At 38.8% G+C, this 21318-nt stretch overlaps 1 protein-coding gene across 2 annotated transcripts in view; it reads right to left on the reverse strand.

The window, feature by feature from the left end:
* Positions 1 to 20078, reverse strand: part of LOC136101100 (bifunctional heparan sulfate N-deacetylase/N-sulfotransferase 3) — a 76975-nt gene extending 56897 nt beyond the window's left edge. For both annotated transcript variants that reach the window (XR_011738908.1, XM_071808108.1), the window contains exons 1-2: positions 19864 to 20078; positions 10661 to 11778 (exon numbers count right to left, since the gene is read on the reverse strand). Coding sequence is in view for 1 of the 2 variants with exons in the window: in XM_071808108.1 (XP_071664209.1) it covers positions 10661 to 11641 (981 nt within the window). In the remaining variant the exon portion in view is untranslated. The remainder of the gene's footprint in view (positions 1 to 10660; positions 11779 to 19863) is intronic.
* Between the last annotated feature and the right edge of the window lie 1240 nt (positions 20079 to 21318).

Consider the following 21318-nt stretch of genomic DNA (forward strand, 5'->3'; position numbering starts at 1 on the left):
ATAAAAACTTGGACAGCTTCATTGACTCCTACATAGAACTTAGTCTAAGGGATATAATTCAACAGGTAAACAAACAAACAGCACCAAAACCCAACAGCACCAAAACCCAACAGCACCAAAACCCAACAGCACTTCAGTGAAACACAGGACATTAATAAGAGGAACACAAGGGGATGAATTTGTTAGAAGTGCTAATACACACTTCTGCTCTTGCATGGGTGTTCACATTTCTAAAAGACAAGATTACAGAAACTAGATCTAAGCAGATAAATACCCCCGTTGGCCAAATTCTGTACTTCTGGACTTAAACCAACACACAGGAATCCAAACTGAGCTCTGTATTTATTATAATGTAAGATCTACATTACAAACCCCATGCCAATATTATATTCCTTCCAATAGCATATTTCATACTTTTTTGCCAATTCTAAGTTTTGAAGACTTACATAGTTCTTTTACTTCCTTTTGGATACTAGCTTCTATTCTGCCACTTTTATTGGCTATTCAGTTTACACTTAAATATCTCTGTGCCTTACATTAAATGTTTTATCCATCCTCACTGTTTATACCCTGTTGACATCTGCAGCCTATTGCTTTCTGCTTTGGTTGTCGTTACTTCCCACATCGTTTAGCCTGTATTTTTTTCATTATTTTGCTCAGAGATTTCCTGATTATTCTGGTGTCTCTAAGCATTCTCTAAATATGTCTGAATAAGCAGTGCAGAACAGAGCAAAATATTCTAGAAACCTCCTCAGTCAGTAAGATGAAGTACTTTCTTGATGCAAAATGATATTTTTCACTGTCAGCCTAAATTTCAATCCACCTTTCATTACAAACTCAGGTATAATTAAGTATTTGTTATGGTTTTTGGAATTTTCAGGATTATCATTTTCACCATTTCCATTACCTTTAAAGAAAGCAGTGAGAAAGGAGAAGGTATAAGAGAAATGTTTTGCATCATAAACCCCCTGCTTTTTATATAAATGCAAAATTATTTTTCAGCCTCTTTTCCTGTTCCATTACAGTTCAATCAAAGGCAACTCCGAGTTATCTTTAGTTCGATTTGCTTTAAAGATGTAGCAGAGACACCTGAATTATTTCCAAGAGTGTTACCACAGAAAGGGCAAGTGCATGGGAGCTTGGTGTAGAGCTGTGTGGCTTACTGGCTCCACAAAAGTGCAACTGGTGTTTCCAGACCTAACCCATTACCTCTGCATAGTGTGGCAGAGACTTTGTCATGTGAATTTATTGGGTAAAATGACTTGGGTTGGAACGAATACATGAAGCCTTACTCTGTACACTCACTGCACTTTTATTTGTCCTCTCCACTATTCATATTTTAAAATGTGTTGTAGTATAATTTTTGCAATATAAAATGGTATTTATGCTTTATTCCACATATGAAACTAGATTTTAAGGAGCAATACTAACACATCTTCAGGGCTGTAAAGTATCAGAAGAAATCCCTTAAAGAGTAAATATTTTAAAAGGTTGGTCATAAGGATTTTATGATCTGTCAAACAATTTTAAAATAAGGAGTTACGCTTCTACCTTGTAGAAATGTTCAAGTTTGCACAGAAAAACATCTCCTGGGGAATTGGAAATAGATAGTGCATTGTTATTCCATAAGGGATTAGACGTACACTGGCAACCAACTGATTTTCTTTTAGTTTGTTTTGTGAGCATAACCACCAAGAATCAGTCATGTGTTTGCATTGACTTCTTCCAGATGAACAGGGAAGAAAAAATGACACTTTCCATGCAGCTGTATTGTAAAAGAAATGAATGAAAGTGTCCCAGTTGCACCCTTATCTTCATCCTTTTGCCAGACTGTGTCTTCTTGATGTGACTGAAGATTGGCAAGAAGGTAGGCCCATTTTTTTTTTTTTTATCATATTTTGCAGTTAATTGCTTTGATTTCCACATCTATCTACAATGTGGTTTTATTTTTCAGTCCTGCTAGCAGCAGGAATTAGGCAGCAAACTTGTAATCTGAAAAAGCCTGGAATAAATCCTACAGCAGCCACTGGTACAGTGATGAATCTGTACAGCTCTGTGGCAAGCTGTAGTTGTATTGTTAGTATTATTGGTGTTATTAAAGTGCTTTTTGAACAACAAGAACAGAACAAAAAGAGCCTCTCACCAAGAGAACTTGCAATCTAAGGAAAGTGAAAGACTGACAGGAAAGCTGAGGGATACATTGCCAGGAGGCTGGAAAGTGGTTTCAGCACATAACTGTCCTTGAATTACGCTGCCAGGCGTGACACAGAGTTAGAACCCTGTCCCAGGTCAAGTGCATTAACTTGGTAACATCAACGCCCAGCAAGTGCCTCCTCTTGACTTCCTTTTTATCCACTGCTCTCTGAACATTGTTACTGAGCGAAAAACAAGTGACAGCTTTTAAAATACTATCATAATCTCGAAACTTTTAAAAAGCTTCTTCAATGGAGACAGATTATCCAGTAGATTTGAACACCTTACAGTGCACACTAAGGTTTCGATATGTCTTGACACACATTTAATTTCATAAATTCTGGAATGGCAGGTTGCTTTCATGGCCAGATGGACCAACCCAAACAGAACCGAGCTTAGATTATGTTGACAATACTCAAAGTAAAGTGTGCAGAATCACACGCATTTTCATCTTATCCATGAAAATATTCATGTATATTCTACAGTATAAGCTTTTGAGAAGAGAGAGAAAAACAGAACTTGCTAACTACATGGCTGCAAACCAAAAATGATCACTGAAGCTTGGCACACTAGGCAGACATAAGCATTTGCGTGGCTTTCTTTGGAAGGGAAGCCTTATGCTCAAACCTAAAGACATATTTGCATAATAAACTAAGTCAAGAGAAAAAGCAAAACCAGTGTAACCTACTTGATTTCAGGTGAGCTTAATTGCTTAAGTTTGAAATAAAATAGCTCTTACATCACACAATCCATTAAGAACAGGAATCAAAACACAACAAGCAGACACTATTGGTAAAAGAGTTCCTTCAGCCTAGGGATAGCAAAGTATGCATTGCTACAGAGAAATATGGGAAATTAAAAAAGGAAAGCAAACAAACAAATAAAAAACCCAAACAAAAAAACAAAAAAACCCCTGTGATTTTCTGAAAAGATGTAGACAACAACATTCATAATGTACATTTGCTTATTTGAGAAATCAACAGTGGATTAATTGAAGTCATGATTTCCTTACTCTGATTCTATCACAAAGACCAAGCAAGGACCAAGGACTGTGTAGCCAGTAGTCAAATCTGGTGCTAGAGTAGAAAAGCTTGAAGCAAATCATTCTCATCGCTCTCAAAGATGTCATGGGATTCACTCATGCCGAGCAGTTTCTACCTTCTCTTTCACAATAAAAAAGCTGCAACTGTGGTGGATTTCACTTCTCTTAGTTCCCTGCCACTGAATTCATAACAGAAGGAGATGGTGTTATCCCTGAAAAAAACCACACTGCTTCAGCATTTAGGTTTGCATGAAAATGTAGAGTGTCCCATGGAGACACTTCTGAAGTGCAGACTGTGCTCACTTGTCAAGGTGCAGAACTTCCACAGGATTCCTTTAGAATAGAAAATACTTGGCATCTTTTAGGCTCAGGTGCATAAACAGGTAGGAAAACAGATACGTAGAAGATTATCTTCCTTAACAATAAAACTGTTTTGCTAAAGGCCTCAAAGGCTGCAGCACATCCGTATTGAGTTGTGAAATTCTACATTTAGGACTCGGTGACTCTCCTAGGTAAAATGGAGCTAAGGACTACCACATTAACTGCTTTATTTTTCCAAAACTTAATTTTTCAGGAAAAAAGTCTGGAAAAATGCCAACAAAACAAAAAAACAAACAACAAGCCACATACTCCAGTAAACACAGAACTACAAAAAAACACTGAACTAACAGGAACGAAGAGGGAAATTTGGATTAACATAACAGACATGGCACAGAAATGATGAGCCTCCTCACGCTTTAAACTGCTAACAGGAACCAACTGCCCTAGAAAGAACATCCACTGGTCAATCACCGTTTCTTTCATATTTTCAATGTAGAACAAGACGGCTTCAATCCACAGCATCCCTTGTACAGCTGCTATGCCTGGGAAGTATTGTATAGATGAACAAAGTGGATAGTTGAGCCAACTAATAAGAACGGGTAAACGCAGTTACCAGTTTGGCATAAGTATGGCTTCCCCTGTAGGGACAGAGGAGCAGCCCAGCACTGCTATTTCATGTACGTTCTCTCCACAGTTTCCCTGCAGAGGGCCGTGCTCGCCCCACAGCCTCAGGGAGCCAGGCAGGGGTGTTTGGACAAACATTCCTCAACTTTGATCCTTCCCACTTGTAATACCTATATGCATAGCAACAAAAAGCACAGAAGGGGGCATCTGAACACATGAACAAGGCAGCTTCCTCTCCCTTTGCCTGGCAGCCCACAGAGATACAACATGGAACCCAGCTATTATTAGACACACAGTTACCATACAATGTTTATGAGTGCTGTGGATAAGCTGTATAATTAATCTTGATGTCAAGCTTATTCCACAGGGTTTGGCTGTATCGAGCTCTATGCAGTCCCAGAAGTGTTGCTCTCAGGGCAGAGCCAGGTTTCCTGCACCCCATCACCCCTCTGCAGCTGCCCGCCCTGTAGTTGAAGACTTCGATCCAGCTTTCTGTTTCAAACATTACTATACTTCTAAAAATGAAAGCTGGGCTGTATTGAGCAGCGGTTATATCAGTCTTACTATACTAGAATTCACAGAAGTTGGTACATAAAGTAATTGCTTTTAGAAGTTTAATGTTAAGATGACTGACTGGTAAAGCATTCTACACTCTGGTAGCAGCCTGCAAAAGATATAAAACAATTTTTATATCTTGTTTTAAAGTTATATTTTAGTTCTGAGGTCTAATTCTCTTCTGCCCCACAGTGTATAATATTCCACACTACTTTATCTCACACAATTCACTCAAGAAGTCAAATCAGTCTTCCTAGGGCATCAGACAGCTACAGAAGCACCACAGTTGATAATATTCCATTTGTTTGCCTCCTTTTAAGGACAGAAGGTATTTTTAACCTATTATTCCAGCAAAGTCAATATAAAATACCACAAGAACTTCAGGTCAAATTAAGAAAGAATATATGTACACACACAGTAACTGCATAGAACAAGGGCATAAAGCTAATCTGGCTAATGGATTTGGAATGTAAAATCAACAACAGTTCTTAAAAGTTAATTCAAGATGTCATTTAAACAGATGACTGAAAAGAAAAAGATTTACAACTCAGTGCAACCAAGTAGACATGTGCGTCTCTGGTGGTTCTGCAACTGACATGTTTGAGACACATCTATCATTTCTTCAGTGATAACCTTCTGCATGATCTTATAGATAAAGAAACAATTAACTCACAGAATTACAGTGTCTGCAGTGACACAGACCATTCCTGTGTATTGATAGTTCAGGCTTTCTGACACCCTTTAGCCATTCTGCCTCAATATGAAACATTTGTCTCAGAAGAGAAGCTTAGATATATTTAGGTTATTCCTATGCAAGAGTAACTGAAAAGGTACATCACTGTATTTTAAAAAATTATATCCAAGTGATATGCTTTACCATGGGAATTCCTGATTTCTTTCCATGTACGTTACACAGGGTGAAAAGACACTTAATAGGTTTTAAACATCTGTAGTAATTTAAGCTGTGCTGACTAATGTGGATGAATTGGTAACATAGGGAATAAACAATTAGCTCTTAGAGGATAAATCTGTTATTAAACAAAATTATATTATATTAAACAAAATATTAGACCATCAATGCACTAAGTAAATAACAAAAAAGTGACAGCACTGGCTTTGGAATATGGAAGAAGATTGATCTGACCAAAAGCCAATGTTTGTATTTGATCTTAGTCACTCTAGAAGCATTTTATAAACAGAAACAAACATACTTTTAAGGTGTAATTCACTTAACAAGCACCTGCCTAAAGATGAGCTATTTTTTCTACGTTGTCTACTACAGAAAGTCAAGAGGACTAGCTCTGTCGACATTATGAACTTCAAAATCTGGGCAAGATGACAGAACGTGCAAGTGACAGAGACTAAAATGCTATGAATTTCTGGCTAAATCCCCTGCATTTTCAGAATGCTGTTTGGCACATGTGATACACAAAGGAATCACTAAGAGGATAGCTCCTGTTGGCCAGTTCTTTGACAACTCTGATGTCGAATGACTGCAGATTCAAGCTTGTATTTCCCATGTCAGTGCACATATACTAACAAAAACACTGCCTAAGCACTCACAAAACAGGATGAGAAAAAAGATATACCACCCCCCTCTAAATACTGGATATGGTTAATATAAATCTTTTTCCTTGGCGATGACAAAATAATAATTACAGGTGTAGAAAAATATTAGGCTTACATGAAGAAAGTGAAGAAATCCCCATCCTGACTTCAATTCAAAATGCCTCTTTGGAAAAGCACACAAAGGACAAGACAATGAAGAGGAGATCACATAGCTACTTATTTGGAAAAAAAAATACAATATTCAAGTTTTTCATTTGGAAAATGTGATCAACTCTCAAGGAAATAAAGTGCACATGTTGGAGAAAGGAAGTAAAACATAAGCCCACATACTGCCTAAGACCACCAGCACTGTACAAACTGTCAATAGAAAAAAATGTGTTACATTTTGCCCTATTATCAGTTGCTTTTCCCTCGGAAAAATCTCGACGCTTTATAGTCATAAAAATTTCCCAAAGAGTACCTGTAACAAAAAAAGATACTAAATTAATAGACTGTCAGCTGGGACAATCATGATCTATTAAGATAAACTTATTCTGTGGATATCTAGATAGATTTTCTCTGTATGTCCACTGAAATGAATTATTTGCATGGTACACGCTCAGTCTTCTAAAAGACACAAGGAAAATAAAATATGATGTTGCCACTGCATAAGGGTCTCTCCCACCTGGCAGACATTAGGAGAGAAAAAAGTTACTGAAAAATGAAATGTTGAGGTGACATTACCAAGCTGATTTTCAAAGTGAGAGGCAATTAGACTATGAAAACGTTCTCTTCCATTACTTCCGTTATACCAGAAGAAGATAAAGTAAGTAAAATATGAAGATGAATGGTTATTGTTGATGCACAGTGACAGTTACTCAGTATGCTACATTGAAGAACTACGTTCTATCAGTCCAGATTTTATACAGTGACAGGCATATATACATTATACTGTAACAATCCAGCAGTCTAAAAATCTGACATCCAGTTTCAAGTTGTGGTGGAGCTAGGATAAGCTTCATCTGTTGTTTCATAGAACAGTCCATTTATTAGTTTTACAGGATTCATGTTGATACACTATGTCAAAAGACTTTTCAGAAGGGCTCTTTACACTTGTGTCCCTGACACTATAGACACTCAAGCTGAAGAACCATCACTTTTCTTCATTTTCAGAGGTGTAAAAGACACTCATTTTAGAGAGGTTGCTTTTGACTTGACCTCTTCTGAGGTCAATATATAATACTGATTAAAAAAAATCACCACTTAACTTTATGGTAGCAATTATCGTAAGTGCTCAACTGCAATTCATAAACTTTAAAGAAGAGGGTAGTTTAGCCAGTCATCCAAATATTAACTATTCTGGCCACTTATCAAATCTCATTTAGGTATCTGAAGAAGAAATTCCATTGAAAACCTGATCTTACACGCAATCAGAATCTCTCTTGATTGGAGCTATTCAAAAGGCACCTGGCCATGGCCTCCAGAGGTCCCTTCCAACTTCAACCATTCTGTCATCCTGTGAACTGCAATGGAACAACTACCCTGTACTGCTTCAAGCCTGCAGGATAGCTTTTGTTACGACAGCCCTCTATTTAAACTCTAACAAAGAAAGAACAGTACAGGTATAACTTCCATCTTGCTCACCTAACTTGTGCCTGAACTTTATGGGTTTAACAAAGCAGTCCTTCTAAAGTGAAGCTAGGTTCTCTATGTGCTCAACACAGAGAAGCCTTTGGCTCAGAAGACCTAAGGCAGACACGGTCTTCTTGAGATAGGTAGTGAATCATTAATGAGTGATTATTTTTGCTATCAGTTCCACATTTACCCTCCAGTTTCTAAGCCCCATCCAATCCAGAGAAGCAGGCAGAACGAATTCGTGAGGTTCTCTGGAGGCTGGGAGCTTTCTGAAGTGGTTTGGGTTACTTTGCATTAACAGAACATATGGAGAAACATCCACCTTGCTCTAAGCAAGCTCACAGTCTTACCAGATATATGTCCAGCAAATATCAAATACAAAAGAGGTCAAACAAAATGAAAACACAAAAAGCATTATACCAAATTCTATATTGCTAGCATTTAAAATATAAGCTCAGTAGAATTGACTTAATCTTGAGTACTGAAAGAATAAAAAGTCTCCATCTAGCAAGCTATTTTCACACTTGCAGCACACAATCCACTGTTACACTCAATGCAGCAGAACTCAGTAAAACACTCCTGTTTAACAGGATGTCATTTATACACAAATATACTTTACAGTAACGGATTTTCAACTACCACAAATTGATTTTAGTTCAGTCCTTCCATATGTCATTGTGCCGCAGAGGATAACTCCTTTGATATTAATAAGAATGAAAATGTATTGCACCTGACAGCCCGAACAACATGTTTAATAGAACATTTTAACTTTAAGTAGATGAATAATCAGAAGTGAACTCTTCTTCAGTTCCATGGTTTCAGAACACAGTTCTGTATACATTAAATTATCCTACGACTTAAAAGTTATTTCCACTTTGATATTACTTCTACTTAATTTGACAATTTTATTTTGGAAGACAACATTCTGATATACTGCAAATCATTCTCCCAAAATAATACAGTATATCCTTTTGTATCTGCTTTAATCAAATTTGTCTCAAATAGCCTCCTGTTTCTGGTAGTAATTCTGGCAACTATTCATTCTAACTTATCCTAAAATGACAATCCAAAGATGTCACTCAAAGAGAAACAACACAAAACCACAACTGCACAACATAGTAAGAGATTTATACAGGCTTTATTTTGTTAGCAGAAACTGCTGCTCCTGCAGAACAACAGGAGTTTTGGCAGTGATGTAGGTCAGACCTTATTTCTTTCCTGCAATTTGATTTTGCACTTAGGAGATTTTCAAAGCATGCTCATCCACATAACTCAAACTCTGCCATCATGTTCTACACAGAAACTCCATTTATTGAGTTTTGTCTTTATTCTAGCACTCTCCCATGCAATTTGTTTGAATAAAGAATAGACCTGCTTATCTAGGAGGTTTATCCTATTTATAATTGCATGTGCAGAGAACATTTTGGAAAATAGCATATGCTGTAATTTTAAAGTCTAACTACAAGTCCAAAATTTTTGTCTAATGAAGCAATGCACAGAAGGTTAGTGCAGCACTGTAAAAGCAAATATCTAGTTAAAAGTGAAACAAAAATGATCACCAACTGCATGCACTGCTATTGTTGCCTTTTCTTTTCCTGGTTCCTTTTTCCATTATGAAAGTTCTAACTAACATTTTCCCTTATTTTTAATACAAACAAGGGAACAATCAGCATCTCAAAGACTTTTAACTTCTAGACCGTGTACCAGTTTTGCAAGGTGATCTCTTAACTATCTGCTTTGTAACAACACTCCTCACAAAAAGAAAGCAAGGTATACAGAAATAACATTAAGGTGTTACTTCTACAGACCCACAGCTACCACCTCACTGGAACAGCACAATAGAGAGTGAAAAAGAACCTTCAGGAATGTACAACTTAAAATGGAAATTGTCAAGTTAATTAGCAATAGAACAAGCTTTTAAGACCAATATTAATGCAAACCTTGTTTGTAAACAAGAGCCATAGAACAGAGATAAGAAAGGTGAAATGCTACAACCCATTCCTGACACCTGGAACCTATTTCAGACAGCTAATAATCCAGTCTGTTCTTCAAAATTTACATTGACGTTTACTTTTGCCCACCACATTTACCTCCTGCTTTTAAGACCAGCAACAACCACATTACGTATGGATAGATTTTAGGTTCAGCCTTGAAGTCCTGTGTTGTTTTCAAATGCCACCAAAGTGTGTGCCAAGACAGAAGGGATTATTGGACTACAGACTAAACACTCTGCAATTATTTTGAGTGGGCTGTGGTGTGTGTGAAGATACTACCACTCTTACCTCCTTTTCTTTACCAGTTACTTAGCAACTAGTTGTCTAATTTCCTTTTGGATGACTATTTTCCAAATGTAGTAAGGGGAACGTAATTCATGGATGCCCATCAACCCGTTTATGGAACTAAGTTCAGCTGTAACTTGTGTGTCACTTAAGAGAAAACAAGTGACAGTAACCAGTGAGTTGTCTTATCTTACATTCTTCTCTAGTACAGGTAAAAGCCACGCTGCAGGGATTCTCCTGCAGCCTGGGGGTGGAAGGAACTGCTACATCTGGAATCAGTGACTGCTCAAAGATAGACTGGCTTCTTTCTCAGGGTCCAAACAGTTTGGGTTGCCACTTACTGATCTGCATCCTCCATGAGTTCCAACTATTATTAACCATTCACTTTAAAAATAAGAAAAAAAAAAAAAACACAAACCTGGTGCTTTGCTGTAATGACCATTAGTTTGTGCACATACTTTACCTGTACATCGTTGGTGTTCATTCTTGTTCCCTCCTTCCCAACGAAGATGTCATCTATGTCAACCAGAATGTACCTATCCAAGGACAGTCTGAGCTTCTTTCCAGACAGGAAAGAGATGGCATCTATGAAAATCAGCTTGTGCAGCCAAAAATTCAAGTTATTGCCGAAGAGGACTCGTTGAATCCCATCATGGAGCCCCAGGTCATGAATTACTGTGGCATGGAGAGCACTTTTAGCAGCAGGTGGTGAAAGGTTTTCTGGTGTCTTTACTTTTGCAAATATCACTGGTTGATAAGCTGTATGATTAATCTGGAAAACTGCCCAGTCATTTCCAAGCAAGGGACCTTTCTCAAGCTTAGAAGATTTAGTCACATGGAGCAGTGGGGAATGAGGGTTAATGCAACAGTCCTTAATACCCAGATTGCTGTGGACATGGAAAGGAAAGCCCTTCAACTGAAAGCTCTGTAAGCTGTTCTCATTGCCTTTGTGAAATCCAATAACGCCTACGCCATATTCTATACAGTACTTATCTAGAAGGCCTCTGTTCCAAGAGTCCATGTTCACATACTTTACAATATTTTCATACACTATGAGAGCATATTTGCCTCTATTTTTGTCTATAAGTACTGGGAGGTCACCTTTCCCAGGCGCAATTTCAATGTGAAACTGAAATCTGCTAGATTCTAAAATGGTTATTATATCTTGGCCTAATGTTGAGTACTGACTTTCCACAAACACCAGCACTACAAGATCTGTCCTCAGGGGATCAATGGGCTTCATGGTCTTCATCTCCATCAGCTTGTATGGCAACAGTTGAAGATCACCACATTCCACTTCTGAAGAGATTTCAGAAAGTTCATTTTCCTGTTTGTAGCCATTATACAAGTAGTACGCAGAAATAACTATGCTCACCATACAAAAAGTGGCCAGCAAAATAACTGTTCTTTGAAAATGTCTGTGAAGTTTCATGATAAAACTCATGTTGTTTACTTGCCTTAGATTGTTCTCAACAGATACAAACACAGATTCTCAACAACTTGTTCCAGTCCTCTGAAAGATTTATGTCACCATTGCAGCACAAACATCTATCTTCCACAAAGCTTTACAGAAGGGTTAATCTAGAAGAAAAGAAAATCAGAGACTTAATTGAGGCATCACAACTGTGAAATATCATCACACTTAAACTAATAGCAAGCAAAGAAATCTCTGTCAGACAGAGGTTTGGAAACAAACAGTTCAAAACTTCGATAGTTCCTTTTTGAACTTCTGCATTAGTAGCATGATTTGTTCCTACTCCCCTTTATTCTTCATGATTTTATAAAACACACAGTTGTCCCTCTGCATTTCATAACAGCACAATGCTAAAACTTCCCTGAAGCTCAATACATTTGCACAAGTTCAGAAGATGCAGTTGGAAGAAACTCTACTTTGATTGTAACAGAAACCAAGTCTAAGGTTTCAAGAGCTAGAAGCCTGAGGGATGAAGGCTCGCAGGGTTTGCTTAGCTGGCTCTGCCACAAATTCCACTTGTTGACATGTGCATTTGAATGTCTCTAACCCTCACAGGCTTCTTACCCCAGAGGATCCAGTAAAAGTGAGTACACATAGGAGGCACAGAAGCAAAGAACTTACTGTTTTTCTCATATTTTTTTTTTACCCAAAGATAAAAGATTCCAAATACACTGTTGCTGACAACCTAAACACAGAAGAAATCTCATGACGTTCCTCCTTTCACTGTCAAGCAGCTGGGGGGACACTAGTCTACATGATTAAATGCATTCTGTCTTAAAGAAAGAAGGAAGAAAAAAAAGTCCGTAACACAACTTGCACATTTAACTGTGTTGCACACATACATACTGGTATGCTCTGTAACAAAAAAAAAAGCACATACACTTTTCCTTGCAACATTGGAAGCAAATATATAGCATTTTACTGGACCTTGTACTGTTTTGCAAATCGTTGGAAACATTTCGTACTTCTACTTTGTACTTCTTTTTCTTAAAAAAAAATAAAAGAATTCAGCTCTTAAATTTGAGAGAAGAGAGTAATAAATCAAAAGCTAAACTAAGAGGCAGATCACCTAAGGATATACTTTATGCTTTAACTCATACCTAAAGGACAGCAGTCATTTTTCAAGCTAACATTACAATTACTGTCAGAAGTTTCTGGTAAAACAACTGAATGACACGACAAGTATAAAATAATTGTTTGAAGTTATAAAGGAAGGTTAACAGCAGATTTTTGAAAATACTAAGGGTATTAAAATCTAGAACATGCTATTGTAACTCCACGATGTAGTACAAATCTATTCCCATTTGTAAATGGGACCAAGATAAGCCATGTGTGTAACACTAACACGGTCATTTCCTGACTGAGTGCTTAATCCTTCCATGCTCAGCTTCTAAAAAAAATAAAGTAGGGATTAAAAAGTGAATCCAAGGAGCTTCAGAAGTAGAACCAATAGCAAATATCAACTTTTCTGTATAGAACGACAGAGACAATTGTATTTTCTTGAGAGATCATGGTAACAAATTATATCTACTCAAGTTCTAGCCCATGTTTTGTACTTTATAAGGTTTAGTGCTTTTTGTTATAAATTTTTATTCCTAGAACGGCTGAATTGAGGAGCAGATGATAGTAGATGAAATACAGTAGGCTTCTGATCCAAAAGAAACCAAAGAACATAAAAGATTAGTTACATATTTAAAAGGGGGGGGGGGAGGAAGAGAAGTTATAAAAATAAATAAGAAGAAACAAAACCAAACAACATGTAATGTACTTGGGCCACTTAACCACTTGACAAGAGCTCCTTATCCTACATTGTAAGGAAGATGGGCTTTCAATCCAGGTTTTCAAAAAAGTGAAAAAAATACGATGTACTTATGTAACTTCCATGACTTTTAATTAAATCCCAGAGACTAATACTCCCAATACCAGGTACATGATAAGCACAAAGTAAAAATAAATTAGTGGAAAAATGAGATAAGAATAAAGAGATAAGCTACATGGCATCCCATTTAAAAAAAAAAACAGCAAAATTAAGAACCAAGGACAAGTGTATGTAAGCGGCCTAATTTGTAATTAAGATTCCCTTTAAAGCCACACCTCATCAGGCAAGCCCGATTTCGGGTATATTCTATTCTCTTCACCTTCTACTCAAATATTAACCCTTTCTGTTCTGGGTGGACTTACATCCAGCCTTGAACCTTACCTGCAGCTGCTCAAAGACTTGTACATAACTTTTAGACAGGAGACTTGCCTTTCACTCAAGTATATAGGTTCATTGACCAGTGTTAGACTGATAATGTCATTTTTATAACATATGTTATATCATATGTTAATTTTATAACACAATCCGAGTTCCTCTATTTCTAGAGGCACATATCTGAAAAGGTAAAGAATACAGACCAAACAACATGACGGTACCTTTAGAAGAACTCAAAGAACGTTCTTAAGTACTGAGATGATCAAGCCTTATCACACTATCTTCAAGAATATCAGTTTAGATAGCAGAAAATAGATATGTAATATTGTAAGAAGTCAGGTGACAAAGATGGAGCTACACCTTGAATGACTAAAACCAAATTTAAGAGAGATGTTTCTGGACAGATGATTTTTCATTATACACACAAAGGATTCTCTTCAATTTGCATCTCCAGTTCAGCTACCTGAATGCCAAGAAACTAATCATTTCAGTGGCTAAAATTAATATTTATTGCATTCTGTAGAAAAGCTATACATATGCCTGCTTATCTTCAATAACCACATATTTGGTTACTTAACTTCACATGGAGCTATGGCCTGGTTTATGCATTAAAGAGAAGCGAGCCTACAAAGCAGAACTGACAAAAGTACCGTCAATCATTTCTTTGAGTGACACAGAGCCAAGCACCATACAACCAACAGCACAATGTCTGTCTACTTCTTTTAGCCCTAAGCTCCTATAATACAGCCCTAAAATACCCCTATTCTTATGACAGAAGCCACCCAAGCCTTATTGAGAGGAAGTTCTCACCAGCACAATTTAGAAGTTTCTTTCTCTACCAGCCTATATGTCTGACCAGACAGACACCTGAACCTGATAACCCTGCCTGCAGCAGGAAAAAATTACAGTGACCTAAGCTCATGGAAAGAAAGGGCCGATTATACAGAGTTGTTTGAATGAGATATCACATGTGGGCTGCAACTCAAGGGCTATTAGAGTAAGCAGCAGGAGCACCTGAAATATTTGTAGCAAGAGCACAGATCATAATGCCATTCCACAGAGCAGAAAATCTGAAGCTGGCCCAGAAACCAGTATTTGCTTCAAGAAAACCTCTGTCATTTTATCTTCAGCTTCTTATTGTCGGTAGCTCCTTGGGCTGTACAGTGCAGCTGTAAGGAGAAATGGGTTCAAATACCAAGACAGTTCCAAGGTTTGACTCTGAGGAACGAGGAATTCTCTGAGACCCAGGAGGACATGGCCAGACTTGGCATCCTCACCACTGAAAACAGGACGAAAGGGGAATGGAACAGGACAAGGCGCAAGTTTTACATGCACGTTCTCTTCAATCAGCTCGATGCTTACGTAATTTTTGCCTATTTAAGGTCTGTTTTGCATGGTGAGAGTTCAAAAGAACACAGAAAGAGAAAAAAAAAAACAACACACAAAGAGAACATGCATTTAATCATATCAAAACAGTTTCAAAAGCTTTGACAAGGTACAGTTGTTTTCCTAGGGGAACCGCAACATTTTACTCTGGGCAATAGTACTTGCTAAGTATTGTACTGATATCTTACAGTACCATATTAAAATAACTCATCATGCACCAAACTCGGTACAGAGATCTTTGGGGAGCATCACCCACAACACACTGTGGGATCTGTCAAGACCACTACAGAGAACTTTGTCTCGACTTTACATGTGACTTCAGGGAAAATGGTCCTTGACTGCTATCACTTCCAATAGTAAAACCAAAGGGTGTAATTCAGAACATTGACACTGGGTAAGCCTTTAGAAGCAGCATTGCAGAACAGGACAATGCTTATGGAATTTTACTTTCATGACAAAAGAATACAGTATTTTACAAAAGAACAAAGAATTCATGGTAGCCTGAACTACAATAAAAAAAAAAATCAAAGTAGAAGAAAAAGCCTTAAAGAAAAAAAAATTAAAATCAAAGAGTCTAAAACTCTCTTCACAAGAGTTCAAGCTTGTCAGCACTGTTTCAGTGAAAAAAACCCACAACAACTTGAAAAAGACTGTAGCTAACATAAGCAGTCTTAGCTCATTAATTTCAATGGAGTATGTTGAGTTCAATGAAATGAGGCTATGGTCCCACCTGTATCTCAGAGCACTTGAAAATGAGTGTCAGACTTTATACGAATCCCATGTTTCACAAAGATGACACTGAAATAAGTTTTACCTATAAAATAACTTGTACAGAGTTTTTTAGATCTAAAGCAATAAAAGCTGCATCATTGTTATTTATCTAGAACCTTACGATTTTAGAAGAATCTGCATTTCATGTCTTATAGAATTCAACATTTTCATACCACCATCTGAAAATTCAAGCCAGTACCTTTCAGCTCTGTTGTTCCAATCATGTGGTAACAAAATGTCTTCTTAATATGAAAATCAGTAATAAAAAAATTCTTTTACCATTTTTGAATATTTAGAATGTTGTCTTAACTTATGGATTCATTATGCAGGAGAAGATCTTGCTAAGAGAAATCTGAGTTATGGAAATAAGTTTTGCATTCTATTCTGAATACAACAAGGCTCAGTATCATTCTTATCTACTGTAGAAAGCGATTTCTGCAGTGCAGGACTAGTTCTCATGAAAACCTTGAGTGTACAGGAAACAAATATCTTACTAATTGAAAGGTTTACAATTCTAAGCAGCACTGCTGCGTACTCACAGTTACAGGTACTTTCAGACAGATGGAGTGAAACATGCATTAGAATAGAGACTGTTTGGTTATGTGTTGCGGGGTTTTTTTGGTGTGTGGTTTGTGGCATTATTATTATTATTATTATTATTAAATTCAATGACAATGTAGCACTGGCAAGAGAATAAATACCACCATGAACTCACAAGAACTGAACTGCACAAAAAGGTGTCCGCTGAGTTCCTACCATTTCCACCTTTCTTTAGTTTGTTGTTTCATTGATAAGCATAAATTACCAAATTCTTGGCTTCTATAAATCATTTCAGGACAATAACCCCAATAGAAATACTTAAATTAAACAACACTGGCTGGGGCCTTAGCCTGTTAATAAGATGCAGCGAGTGAAAATAAAGAACACGAAATCATAGGTCTTGATTTTTTTTATTTTCTGGCAGAAAAATGTACATGATAAATATCAAATCAGCTGTCCCAGAAGTCTTTGCAATCAGCCTGGAACCCAGCTCCTGGGCTCAGAATGTGTTCTGCTGCCGACAATCTCTGCTCTGTGAGTGTCATGGCAACCCTGCAAACATTGTGCCCTCCTTGGTATATTGTTGCACTTGGACTTTCATAGTATGCAAAGCCCTTCCATGGGCTTGATGTGACCGGCTTCTCCACAAAGTAGAAACATGCTATTTTCTTAGTAGATGAAAAGAAACATGGTTCTGACCATTCCATTTCATAACTGGAATTCATATATTCTGGAACTGAAAAAAAAGCAGCCCCAAATTATACCCATTCCAGATCCACATCTTCATGTTGTAATGAACAGATTCTCAAACAGGAAATCAAGTACCCACATAAAGATACATAAAACCACATAGAATTAAAAAAAAATCTGTTAAAATTGTATCACAAGTAACAAACTCAAAAATACAAGAAACATATTTCTTGACCTCAGTTATGTTAGAAACTATCAAAATTAAAACAACAGGCTGAGCTAAGATATACACAACCAAATGAGAAATTGCTCTCAAATCACATTTTTCAAATCCTAATTAAAAAAAAAAAAAAAAAAGGTTTATTTTTATCTCAGACCTGTGCAAGGGCAACTTTTTACTTTGACTCTTGATTAGGAACAACAAAGGTGTGTCATATAGAAACGCTTCTAAAAAATCATTAAAGGGTAACAAAAATCCTTTATCAACAACTGTCAAAAAACAGAGCAAGTTCTGGATTGATCATTCATCGATATTTTTCAGCCATGTTACATTTGTCTGGTTACATATACCTGGACATATTTTAAAATCTCTTTCTCCTCTTCAAATAAACCCCATCACCCTGTTCTTTACCAAACCGGCTGTCACCACAGCAATAGCAACAGAGCCCTGTTTTGTTAAATGAAGAACGAGTTTTCAATGAAGAATAAACCAGATGTATAGTTCAGCATGTTAATATGAGTATTTAAATATACACTGATTAGAGTGTCATTTAATTGCTTTGATTATAAAAGTCTGCTTTGACCAGCCACAATGAAATATGACCTTAAAGGAATTATTCTGAAGTTATTAGTGTTGTTACTTACATGGAAATCTTCAGATACATGAATGATGTGGTAGGAAGCAGTGTAGTGCATCTGAGAACAACCAACCCTAGAATGGGTTGTAGTGCTCAGATATTCAAATCAACTATGAAAATATGGAACTGGTCTCCAAATAACAAGTAGCCCTACTTACATTATTCTGCTGACTGAAGTATTCAAGCAGCGATAACTCAGACAAGCAAAGCCAGGCTGAGAATGAGATCTTACAACTGCATATTAAGAAAACATTTTCAACTTGAGAAGATGGTGATATGAGACACGAACTGTCAAGGGAAATCAATGAGACCCTTCAGTATCACATAACAAACCCTGTGATGGGTGAATATTGAAGAGCTTACATCCTCTTACATATCTCTAAAAAAAAGAGAAACGGCTTAGGCAGAACAAAAATTATGGTAGATAAATATGCTTTTTCAAGTCCTTGTGACAAGTAGTTTTCAGTTTCTATTGTGCCTATGTTATCCTTAGCTCCATACTGTACTGTTTCATGTGTTACTAGAGAACCTTATAGGATAAGAATTCACGCATCAAAATTTGTCATTGAAAGATGTTTATAAAAATGAAATATATAGTATTTTAAAATACTTCAAAATAAGGCTTGGAAGAATTTAATCAGGTGCAGAAGTTGGGTTTGGTCTTCAAATTACTACTTTATCTTCATATAACACTTCCTGTGAAAAAACCTTAAAACACATTACATCTCATACAATTTTTCTGAGACAAATCCTATCTTCTGCACTTGCAGAAGCTTCACTATCTAAAGACTAAATGATTTGCCCAAGGTTTCTAAGATAAATGTATGTCACATTCTCTTGCCCATGCTCATATCATTACTTCCCTCTCTCTTTTCTTCCACAGCTGCCAACCATGAGCCAGGTGTAAATGGTTAATAAGGCAGAGTTCATCACCGTTTGTTCTGAGAGAAACAAGTGGTGATGCTGACAGTGAGAGAAACCCCATTTTTTCCACTTTCCATTTTATTAAAAAGAAAAAAAAACCCCACCACACTAAAATCTAAAGCAGTTATCTAGCACATCAAGTAGTAAACCAAATAATAGGAAAGTTTTCTGCCGTTTCCCAAAGGTTGCATGTGACAGTTGAAATGAGCAGTAACACGCACCAATTTCTACATGGGATTTTGGGAATCCAAATATCTGTGAACACCTGAAGTTATTAATAATTACTGCACTATGATGACTAATTTCGCTCCCCAATTCAGCAACCAACCAATGTCTGCAAACACTAGAGGGCAACAGTGTCGCACAGAACAAGTCAGGGAGACGAGGAGAACAGAGGGGAAAAAAAAGAAAGCCAACCAGCTGAAGGGTTGATGTGGGTACCACACCAGGCGGGCAGATGCTAAGTGAGCTAACAAAGAAAAGAAAGAAAACAAAACCCAAAGAAACGCTACAAAACAAACCCGAAAACGCCCCTCGGCGCGGCGGGACGCCCCAGACCCACCCGTGTGCTAAGGGCTGGTGCCTCGGCAGCGCTGCGCCCACCCTCGTCCGGCCGCGATTCCCGGGCAGGGCCGGCCGGGCGGTGTTCGCGGGCGGCGCAGGAGCCTCCGGAGCGACTAGGGCACCGCCGTGCCGACCGCACACAACTTTGAGGGGAGCGGGGGACACCCGGGCGGAAGAAGGGGGGCAAGGGCGCACCGCCCGCGGAGTTGGGAGACTTCGCCACGCCGGGAGCACCGCGCGGAGCAGCCGCCCGCCCCGACCGTTACCTCCAGGCGCGCTCCGCCGACATGCCGCCGCCCCGGGGCCCGCCTGAGGGCGAGCACCCGCCGCAGCTCCCGCTCTCGTCCGCCGGCGGCGGGCGCAGGGAGCTGTGAAGTATCCTCTGGAGAGACGCGGCTGCACCCAGCCGGCGTGGAGAGTGCGGCGCGGCACCGCCCCAGCCGCGGCCCGGCCGCCCGCGGGGAGGTGCGGCAGGGCTGCCCGCCCGGGGGTGCGAGCGCCGCTCGCCTCGCCTCGCCCTCCCGGAGGAGGGGCACCGCGCCGCCGCTCCCGCGCTCACCGGCGAGGGGCGGGCGGGGGCTCCGCCGCGCCGCCTCCCCGCCATTGACCGGCAGCGGCGCTACCGCTCGCTGGTCGCCGCCGCCTTCTTTCTCTTCCTCGGGAGGCTCAGCTGAGCCGGGCCGGGCTGGGCTGAGCCCTCCGGCGCGGGAAGCCGAAGCTTTCCCCTGGCTCCCGCTACCCCAGACGAGCCGCGGTGCCGCACCCGCAGAAACACGGCACCTCCTTCACGGGGACCCAGGGCCGGGGCTCCTGCCCAAGGCAATTCCCTGCGACGTCCAGCAAATCGCAAACTCCCTCTATTGTTTTGGTTTGTTTTGTTTTTCTTCTCCATCCCATAGGCATAACTCAGCACTGACGGTAAAGCATACAGAAAAAGACAACCCAAAACCCAGTGTATGTCCTATGAGTACCTCACCGGTCACCTACCTATGCTGCAGACAAATGGCTTGACATTCTGGAGACATGCCTTTGGGCGCAATACAAATCCCTTAAATCCCCTCCCGCCTCCTTTTTATTTCCTTTTTTTTCCTTTTTTTTTTTTTTTTGTAACTATTTTTAAAGTGTGCCTTTGCCGAGTACTTCACTTGCATTCTCTACCGAGCCTCTTCTACAGCGGGACTAAGGGGAAGTTTAACTCAAATCCTCTTGTCAAACCCATCACTGTTCATGCAGGTTTAGGATATAACTGATTTCTGCATCGTATCAAGTGTAGCACACGATGGTGGAAATTCCATAAGGTCAATTGTATTTTCTCAAGACAATTTGGGGTTAAAATCTTGAAAGAATGCCGAGTAATGTGTTTGCAGCCTCACTGCTTTTCTTCATTGGATTTTCTAACCCCATCTGTATTTTTCACTGATACTCTGCATTCTTCACTCTGGAGATGCAGCTATTCCATTACTTCAGGTTAGGAAGTTACGATTCTCTGCCTGAACTGCTTTAGCTGACTTCTAGCCTTCACAAATGGGAAATAAAATTAATAAATTTTACAAGTGCCCTCTTGATCTAACTAATTTGCCTCACAATTGCACAGTGATTGCTGGCTCACCTAATGGCTGATAATTCAATACACCAAATTAACTCCATCACTGGCATTTATCTGTCCAAACCTTTCCTTCTATGACTCACTGAAGACAGAAACTTAAAGGAAAAACGCCAAA

The sequence above is a fragment of the Patagioenas fasciata genome, chromosome 4 (genome assembly GCF_037038585.1).
Source record: "Patagioenas fasciata isolate bPatFas1 chromosome 4, bPatFas1.hap1, whole genome shotgun sequence".
NCBI classification, from domain to species: domain Eukaryota; kingdom Metazoa; phylum Chordata; class Aves; order Columbiformes; family Columbidae; genus Patagioenas; species Patagioenas fasciata.